The sequence below is a fragment of the Bubalus kerabau genome, chromosome 4 (genome assembly GCF_029407905.1).
Source record: "Bubalus kerabau isolate K-KA32 ecotype Philippines breed swamp buffalo chromosome 4, PCC_UOA_SB_1v2, whole genome shotgun sequence".
NCBI classification, from domain to species: domain Eukaryota; kingdom Metazoa; phylum Chordata; class Mammalia; order Artiodactyla; family Bovidae; genus Bubalus; species Bubalus kerabau.
The window spans coordinates 19,036,414-19,045,808 of record NC_073627.1 but is presented as its reverse complement, the minus strand read 5'-3'; the positions used below and the strand labels follow the sequence as shown (position 1 = coordinate 19,045,808).

General features: G+C 44.7%; 1 protein-coding gene across 3 annotated transcripts in view; it reads right to left on the bottom strand.

Moving 5' to 3' along the window:
• Positions 1-810: 810 nt before the first annotated feature.
• LOC129648879 (leucine-rich repeat-containing protein 37A-like) overlaps positions 811-9,395 on the bottom strand; it is a 50,407-nt gene continuing 41,822 nt past the window's right edge. For 2 of the 3 annotated variants that reach the window (XM_055575640.1, XM_055575641.1), the window contains 6 exons: positions 6,874-8,681; positions 6,371-6,475; positions 2,774-2,817; positions 1,361-1,415; positions 1,137-1,279; positions 811-1,027 (listed from right to left, as the gene is read on the bottom strand). In XM_055575640.1, coding sequence (XP_055431615.1) covers positions 919-1,027; positions 1,137-1,279; positions 1,361-1,415; positions 2,774-2,817; positions 6,371-6,475; positions 6,874-8,681 — 2,264 coding nt within the window. In that variant the 3' untranslated portion in view covers positions 811-918. The remainder of the gene's footprint in view (positions 1,028-1,136; positions 1,280-1,360; positions 1,416-2,773; positions 2,818-6,370; positions 6,476-6,873; positions 8,682-9,395) is intronic. The other variant, XM_055575642.1, reaches the window with a different exon arrangement.

Genomic DNA, 9,395 nt, shown 5'->3' with positions numbered 1-9,395 from the left:
AGCCTTTGCACCTTCCCCACACAGCACTGTCATTACCTCATCACCTGGAGTCAAGGCAGCCCTGGGCACGTGCTGGGTGAGGCAGGAGTGGGTTGGGTTTGGTGTTGGAGGGAGCCGAGCAGCACAGGACTGACCCTCAAAGGGGTCAAGAGAGGCTGGGGCCTGAGGAGGACCATCTTGGGTGCTCTCACATGTTTTTCTTTATCCTGCCCCTCGGGCCCCTCCCTGCTAGCTATTCAAAGGCTCAGATTTTTTGTTTTTTTAAAGAAAAAATACAACCCAATGTGCATTTTCCACCAGCTTGAAGGGGTGGAGAACCCCCTACCAAGACAGGGAGCACATCTGTACATGAGTTGGAGAGCTTGGGAGAAAGTCAGGCCTTGGTCCCGTGGTGGAGGGAGACCCAGTGATCCAAATATTCTGTCAGTCCCAGTGACTTACAAGAGGGGTCGGAAGGGGATGATCCTCCATGAGCAGGAGGTCAAGTGTGTTGTAAATACTTGTACTTGATGAACCAGGAGAGCGAGCACCAGAGAAATCATTATTTGATTTAATGACCTATGCCCCCTGAGGATGACCTGTTTTCCAGTTCCCAGGGGCTGGTTATACTGGGGAAACAAGGGATGGAAGCCACCCTCCATCCCTGTATTTATCCTCTTCTGCCCGCATTTCCTCTGGTGGAAGTTCTGGCTGCCCTGAGGGAGTCTAGTTTCAAAAAAAAGCTCTGCTTTTTTCTTGCAGGCCCTTCATAGTGGTACATAAATACTCAACTATTGACATTTTAATTCCTTACCACATGGTTAGAATTGGTTATGGATTTATACATTTTAATATGAGAAAAATAAGTATTTTACAAGTGATGTTGAGAAGCCAGTATTAGAAAATAAAACCTGCAGGTGGCTTGTGGCAGGACGGGGCTCACTCTGTGGCAGTGTCGGCGGCTGCCTCGCTCTCCTCACCCGTCGGCTCTTCAGCAGCCGAATCTGTAGCCGGAGGAGCCTCCTCTGTCGGCGCTTCAGGGCCCCCCCTGGAATAAGAAGAAGAGTGCCAAAGCATTTAGTCTCGAAAGGGGCAATTACACTTTTCATTATTTCCTCATCTGAGGCAAGAAGTATAAATTGTCCCCTATCGTTTACCCTGCATCCTTATTGAAAATCTCATCCTCTTCTGAAGACTCCTTGTCATGTAGCTTCTGTGCCATGTTTTTCTTGCGTGTGGCGTTGAGAGGCCTGTACATGTCCTGAAGCCAAAGTGGCCGCCGCCTCCAGAAAAAGCCCTCCTGGGACACAGAGAGCGACATGTTAGTTCTGCTTCTCCCCTGCTTCCTCTGGCCACAGCGCTTTATCCCTCCCAAACCTACCTGACTCTCACTTGTCCCTGAGCTTCTCTTATGCAGCAGAAATCCGAAAAAGCCCCTTGGAGGAAAGCACACACAGTCAGCGTCACGTGCCGCTTTCCGTCTCTCACAGTGTGTTTGCTCTGGTCTCACCAGGGCTAAATGGGACTTCAGTCAGCGACCACCATGAGCAAAGTCACCACAGACCTGCGGTCTTGAGAATCACTCCATGCATGCTGGCCTTCCAGAAGCTCTCCGGGTCTGTCCAAAATGGCCCCCCACCCGCATCTCTGGGGAGACCTGTGCATGTGGCTTAGCATGCCCTACAGGCATGACTGCGGCCCCACTCACATTTCTCAGCCCTCAGCCAACTGCCCTCGCGCAGTGAATACACTGCACAGCCGTGCCGGGCAGAGGCACTTTCCTTTCAGAAGCATTCCACACTAGCCCCCTTGGACTTAGTCTCATGTGCAGCATTTGCTGGGGCGGGGGTGGGGGAGGGGAGGAGATGCTTCTGTTTTCTTAGCTGCTCTATCTGAAAAACTGCGTCTCAGCAGGTAAACCCCTAAGTCCAACTAGCAAAGTTATCTAGCTCTCTGACTTGCATATGGCAGGTTGTCACTGAGGTGTGAGTGAGTTGTGAAATCAGTTTAAAGGTTATGACCAGCAGGAAAACACAAAAGTATTCTTTTTGAAAACAAAGAGAATTGAAAACAAAACAAAACAAAACAAAACGGAGTGCACAATGAGTTTGTATCAGAAACCACTTCTGTCCATAAAGTATGTGTGTACTGAGCTGTGACATAAAATGCAGCTCACAGCCCAAGCGCAGTGTGATCATGAGGGGCCCTCGTTGGAAAGGCACCACCTTCTTTTTGATAATCACTATCAGCGTGACCATGGGGCCAGATGTTTTCTCTTTCTCCATTTTTTTTCTATTATAAAAGGAAAAGACAAACTACTGTCTAAAGTTTCTTCCAGTTAAAACTTTATGAGGTTTGGATAAAGGGAATACGGATTGGGGGCTGAAAACCAGGAGGATGAGAGGGGAAGCTTTCCTCCCCTTTACAAAAAGAACACATAATTTGTTCTACTTTTCATCAGCTTTGAGTAAGGCTAGCCCCCAAATCTCTAACTTCCCTACCCCAGAACCTCCAAGAACACCTCTGACCTCGCCTGATGCCTACCACCGGCAGGACAACCCAAACCTCTCTCTGTCTACCCTCTTTCCTTAGAGAACAAGTGAAACCAGATGAATCCGTCCCAGTCCTGTGCTAGGTCAGATTTGGTTGGGGAGCTAGTTCTGCTGATAAATAAATTAGCGTAAAGCATTAGGGTAAATAAAGCTTCTTCCTGCCTTTGGTGAGGAGACTAAAACAGATGAGTTATCAGCTCTCCTCTAGTTCTAAAATTCTACTTTAAAAGACCAATATTTACCTTCTGCTTCCTTCTTCCTCTGATGTTGTTCTATGAGAATAAATCTGTTTTAAAAGAAAACATGATCACTATCATGACAGCCACTTCCAAATCTTTATTCATTACTTTTTATTTTCAGTCTTATGTACCCAGTGAGTTGATAACATTTTTAAAGACAGGAATTCTATCCTGTTTAAGAATTCTTTGACTCTCCCACAGTACCTAACCTTGGGTGCTGCATGCAGCTGGTGATACATTTTATGGACCATTTTAGATCATGTTCAACAGATAATTCCTAACAAAAAACTTTCAGAAGTAGGGAAAGAAAATAGAAGTATTGACCAGAAACCTAAGCACTGTTTAAAAATCAAGAACAGGGGGAAGATGCCTATCATTACTGTTACTATTGATCACTGTGGAGAAGGGGGGTCCTAATCAGTACAGTAAGAAAATGGCAGAATTGGAAAGGAAGAGATAAACATATCTGCATATGAATGATGGACTTTAGAAGATCAAAGGAATCAACTGAAATTTTAAGTACTGTAATATGAGAATTCAGTAAGATGGCTTATGTATAAAATCAAGAAATCAACATATAAGCTTTAATAGCTTTCCTATATAGCACAAATAACTAGCTAAAAAAATAGAAAAAAGATCCCATTTATAATATCAGTAAGATGCATAAAGTAACTAGGAATAAACTCAACCAAAAATGTGTAAGACTTATGTAATGAGAATATTAAAACCTTCCTGAAGGACATTGAGAAGCAATACATACATGGCATGGGATTCTATCTTCCGAGAATACTGTAAGGATGTCAATTCTCCTCAAATTAACCTACAAATTCAATGCAACCTTATTTATATCCAAGGAAATTTTTAAACAAAACTGGGTGAGCTGACATTTGGCAGAGAATATATGCAAGAACACTTATGAAATGTATGAAAAAGAAGATCAAAGAGCAGGGCCTTACCCTAACAGATATAAAATTACATGTTATAGAGTAACTGGAGTTAAGCAGTGTGATATTGAAAAGATAACAGGAAAAGATAACTGGATCAACAGAATAAAATCCAAGTAAAGATAGTATTTTAGACAGGGGAGAAAGAATGAATCATTTCGTACTGGGGAAAAAGTTAGATTCCCTACCTCAACCACACTAAAAATCAAATACAGCAAGTTCTAGGCAGATTATAAAAGTACTTGAAAATGATGATTAGAGATGATTTTTACATCATGAGGTGACAAAGGCTTGGCTAACAAAACCTGCTGCACATGAGCCTTGAGGAGAGGACGGCCCAGTGTGGTGGCAGGCTGTCAATGCCTCTCCTACTCTTCTCAGCCCTCACCCCCATCTCTCCTGGATTGTCTATCTTCTTCCTATTGATTTATAAAACCCCTTGGAGTTCCCTAGTGGTCCAGTGGTTAGGACTCTGTGATTTTACTGTGGTGGTCTGGATTTGATCCCTGGTCAGGAACGAAGATCCTGCAAGCACAGCATGGCCAAACAAACAAAAACAACCCCCCACCACAAACCTCTTTATAATAAATAAATATTGGCTTTCATTGAATTTCAGCATTGTTTCTGTCTCTAAGGAGACAAGACAAAAGAGCAGAGTAGGGAGCACAGGCTTTGCAGTCGGGTGATACTGCTCCTGCTTTTGGTTTGACCACTGGGGCCTCAATGCTGATTTCCTTCCTTCCCCACGAAGAGAGAACTCACATCTTCCTCTTGTGGCAGTTTCACTTTATCAATAATATCACAGGACTGATCAAAAATCAGAATGCCAAATTCTTACTTGACAACAAGAAATACATCTGTTCTACAGACAGGGCACCTGTGTCTACACAACCAGAGAATTAAACTTCTGTAGAGACAGGCCTCCAAGGCACACCAAAGCACAACCACACACTCAAAAGGCTACTTGGTGAGAACAGAATTAGAACCAAAGGAATCAGCTGAATCCCACATTAAGTGGAAAGGCCTGCGGTAGCCAGATGCTCTCAACAGGTGCTGCCTGGCGATGGGCCTGACTCTTCAGTTATGCTGCCTCAGGTGCCATCTCTACTCTTGGACAAGGTGAGGCTGGGCACTGCCGGTCCCTCTTCACCTTTTCTGTACTTTCACTACTGACCATCCCTCCTGCAGACGGACACATTTCTCTTTAGCAGGTAACACATCATGTCAGGTTTTATTCAAGTCTGACAGATCAGGAAGCCATTGGTCCTTACACCGCTCTGCTCCCCTCCATGAGGCTCTTATGGAGCCACCTTCTAAAGAACTGTTTACCACTTTTCTAAGTTCTGAGGTGAGGGGACTGCTTTGCTGGGGCCCCTAAGAACTGGTAACAGGCCTCACGGGACTAGGGTCGGGAGGGCTGGATTATTCTGGGAAGTCTATTTGAAGAAAGATGAACTTGAGTTGGCTTTTGAGAGTCACAGGACTCCCACAGGCAGAGTAAAATAAAGGAATTTGTCTGCGCAAAGCCACATGTAAAAGCAGCAATGGGTACGGTGTAATGAGCACATGGTGAGGGGCTGCTTTGGCTGTAATAGAGGGCTGCTGGGATAGAGGAAAAGATAAAGTAGATTGACTTGGTAGAGTAGAATCAAGATGGTCAGCTCATTAAAACTGCTCTTTTGGACTTCCCTGGTGGTGCTGTGGATAGGAGTCCGCCTGCCAATGCAGGAGACGCGGGTTTGATCCCTGGACCAGGAAGACCCCACATGCCATGGAGCAACTAAGCCCGTATGCTGCAACTACTCAGCTCCCACACGTAGAGCCCGTGCTCTGCAACAAGAGAAGCCACCACAATGAGAAGCCGGTGCACAGCAAGGAAGAGTAGCCCTACCACTTGTCTTGACCAGAGAAAGCCCACACAAAGCAACAAAGACCCAGGGCCACAAAAATAAATCAATAATAAGGTTATAAAAAATAAAAAAAAACCAAAATCTTCCTCTTAATGTTAGCAACTGCCTGTTGGGGAAAGTAATAAACCATTATGTAACTGAAGGAAAGGTAAGGAGGCTAGCTCCAGGAAGATGCTACTCTAAACAGGACATACTTCAAGGTGGCCTAATGCAGGATTCTTACTTGTAGTGCTATCATGGAACCTGTTTACACAATGCCTAACACACCGGAGAAGACAGCTGCTAAGGAGATCTAAGGGACTGATAAGATCGCACTTCTATCTATCAGCCGGATCCTTTTAGCCCTCCTAGGGTGACCGACAGCTACGTGAGGGTGGAAATGATGTATCTCTCATCACTGCAGCCAGCAAGGAGAGAAATCAAGGTAGCATGAGAGTGACTGTGAGTACATCAAATCCACATGGTGTTCTGAGTCGAAGAAATGTTACTATCGTGTCAACTCTGGCTTCTTATAAACTTAACTGGTCAGAATAGTCTAATGGCTTGTTATCTTGGATTCAGTTCCACAGATATCTCCTGGGAGTGGAGCTCCTATGAAAACCCTGAGAACACACCCTTCAGTAAAAGAACAAAGTATACATCTCAGTCCTTGTGACTGAAGAGGAGTATCAAGTACTAGCAGGCGGAAAGGTGGCTTTGAATTTTTGGGTTGGGGGTTCTGAATGTGAATTAAGAATCGTCCTTACCTCAATGAGACAGAACATTATAATCAAAAACATCACCACTACAGTCACAGATATTGCCAAGATGAGTTTGTTGTTATAGCCGTAACCTGGAACTTCTTTTGCGAGCTAAAAATAAATAAATAAATAACAAGTTTTTAAAAACAGGGAGCTGGAAAGGATGAAAGCTGAGTATTCTTAAACCTATTCTAAACAATAGCTAACTATTCTTAAAGTACTAGAAGACTCCATCCTTTTCAGGTGGATAGCTTTTATCAGAAAAAACCATATTTAAAGTTATTGATCTCATCGTTAGCATTTTCTTCTACAATGTATTTATCTTGTGTGTTATGTCCTCTTCTCATCTACCCTAGGACTAGTGACACCTTCTCTGAATGAGCAGAGTGGGAGGTCATTGTCTTAGCCAGCTTGGCCGAGACAAGATACAGACCAGGAGCCCCAGGTCTTCCTGCTTGAGCACTTTAATGGCATGTCCTGAGGTCCCATGTTTCAGGCGTGATCCTCACCTCACTGGGCTCCTGTTCTTTCTGTTCACTCTGGGCTTCTGTGCTCTCATTGATGTAGTTGTCAGTTTTCCACTGGTCCGTATCCCATTCTGCCTTGGACACCTTTATTTCTTGCTGCTCACTGAGAAGCTTCATCAAGAGGCCTGTTCTGGAGATGAGTTTGGCACACGCCAGCTGCACGTGGGTCTCAGAGCAGTCCATTTTCAAAGTCCGGATGACGTGAGCAATGAGCTTTCTCACGTCGTTGTTGGGGATGAGGGACCGTAGCTGCTGGTTAAGCTGACTTTCAAACTGATCGCCTGGGGATGAGAGCACTGGGAAGCTGACGCTTGGGGGCTTAGAGGTGAACTCAATGCCCACGTTGTGGTACTCCCATTGTGTTTCGTTGGTGTGCTTAACAGGTGGCATGAAGTCCGCAGCAACAGTAGAATGTGCACTGGAGACATTAATTCGGGCAGTGATTCCAGGTCTGGTTTCTTTTGGCCGAGTAATGTTTCCTGAAGAGATAACTGCTTCAGAAACATGTGGAGTATTGTTCACTGAACTAGAGTTTTCTTTAGGAGGGTTTGCAAGAGAATATAATTCTGAAAAACGGTTTTCCTGAGGATCCAGTAATCCTGAAGATGAAAATGCCTCTCGTGGAGGGGAATTGATGAGACTCCTCACTGCAGAGAACAGAGGCCTTCTGGCCAGCATCATTCTATTGAGTGAACCTTTCTTTCTCAGCTTTCGACTTACTTTGGCCTTTAGTGTTCTCTGGGGCATCCGAGAGCGAGTTTTATGGAAGATGTATTTTTTTCCGGAATGCGAGACTGGTTTGGAAGACTTCATGTTTCTCACTCTAGCATCAGCATCTTCTAAAACGAAAATGGTGTAGGACAAGTCTTTTGATTTGTTTTTAGCCTCAGGTTGGGGTTTTGCAGGGAGGGGGTCAGAAGGCCTGCCCCGAGAGTACTGTTTCAGGAAAGAAGAGACTGCGGCCTTGTGTTCCTTCATGAATGAGGGCTCTGTGTTGAAGGAGTTCCCCACTAACTTCCTGGGCCTCTGCACCATGTCCAGCTCGTCCAGCTCCCTTGGGGATGGCCTCCTGAGCCTTCTTTCTTTGGCAGTGTTCTCCACAAGTGGCTGGGCATTCTGTTTCTTCTCGCTGCTCTCATCTCCCGCATCTTTGAAGTGCCTTTTCTGTAGGCCCCTTGGGCGCTTGAGGACCCTGTTCACTCTCAGCAGCCTTTGCCCTGGGATCTCAATCTCAGCTGGGCCGTTTTCCTGTGGTTGGGCTTTTTCCAGTTTCTTCGGAAACATCTGGCGTTTAAATTTGGGACCCAAAAGGTTGGCATGGATAAGCATGGCCGTTTTTTCTTTCTTTTTAACCTCATCAATTTTTTCTTGAATTTCTGCATCTAACAAGTTTTCCAGAAAATAGAGTTTCCTCAATTTATTTTTATAAGTCGAATTGTTGTCTATAGGCTTAACAGAAGGTTTTTTTGTATTGTTTTTGAAATGGCCCAGTGGCATATCTCCTTCATGGGCATTTGTAAAAAGAAGTTGAATGAAGGGCAATAATGTTGATTCAACATCTTCTAGATTTCCCTCTGAGAAATAAGGCAGTATGTAATTCAGTGCGCTGATCACATCACTTTCGTCATTAAAGTCCAGCTGCTCATTCATAAAGGCTGACAGACTGACAGCATTTTTGTCTGAGGATGCCCTCTCGGGTTCAATAGTCAGCTCCGTGCTGGTGTTCTTCTTCCGGGCTTGTAACACCTTCATGAACGATCCTTCTGCATTCCCTATAGATGTATTTTCATCTGTCAAAAGAGAAGAAACTGCTTTTGATAACTGAAGACTGATGGGAGAGCTTTTTGTCAGTCCACAATCATGTATCCCATACAAATAAATTAGGCATCAGCAAATCGGCATCACCAATGCCACTTGGAAGGGAGAGAAAGAAACCCAAACATAAGTCAATGATTGACAACAATAAAAGGTGAAAAAAGATATCTTTTGAAAAAAATGACCATCTACTCAGAAGATTCTGTGGCATGAAATATAGTAATTATATTTAGGATCACTCGACTGGCTCCCAAGGGACTGGCAGGAAGACAAAGATTCCTCTACTCAGATCTACTGTGACTCCTCACAGTCACATACCCCACCCGGTCCTGCCTCAGACGCAGAGGAGCGTAAGGTCTCCTCCCTCCTCCTCTTCAGCGCACTTGCGTTCTTACTACTATCACAGATGATCGAGACCACAACTGCTGCCGACAGGTCATCGTCCGAACGTGTCCTCCACCCACCCACTGAGTCCTTTGCTCAGTCCCTGCCTCCATATATTCCAGCCTCTAGAAGAGAGGGCTCTATGTCCAAAACTCTTACGTCCCCTTGGCTCTTTGCTGACATTCAGGCAGGGATCCATTAGCTAACAGATTTGCCAGCCTATATGCCAGTGTGGAATGTTCAACAGATCAATAGAAGAATACTTGAAGTACTATAATGCAGAAGGGAAAAGCAACTTCCGTCAG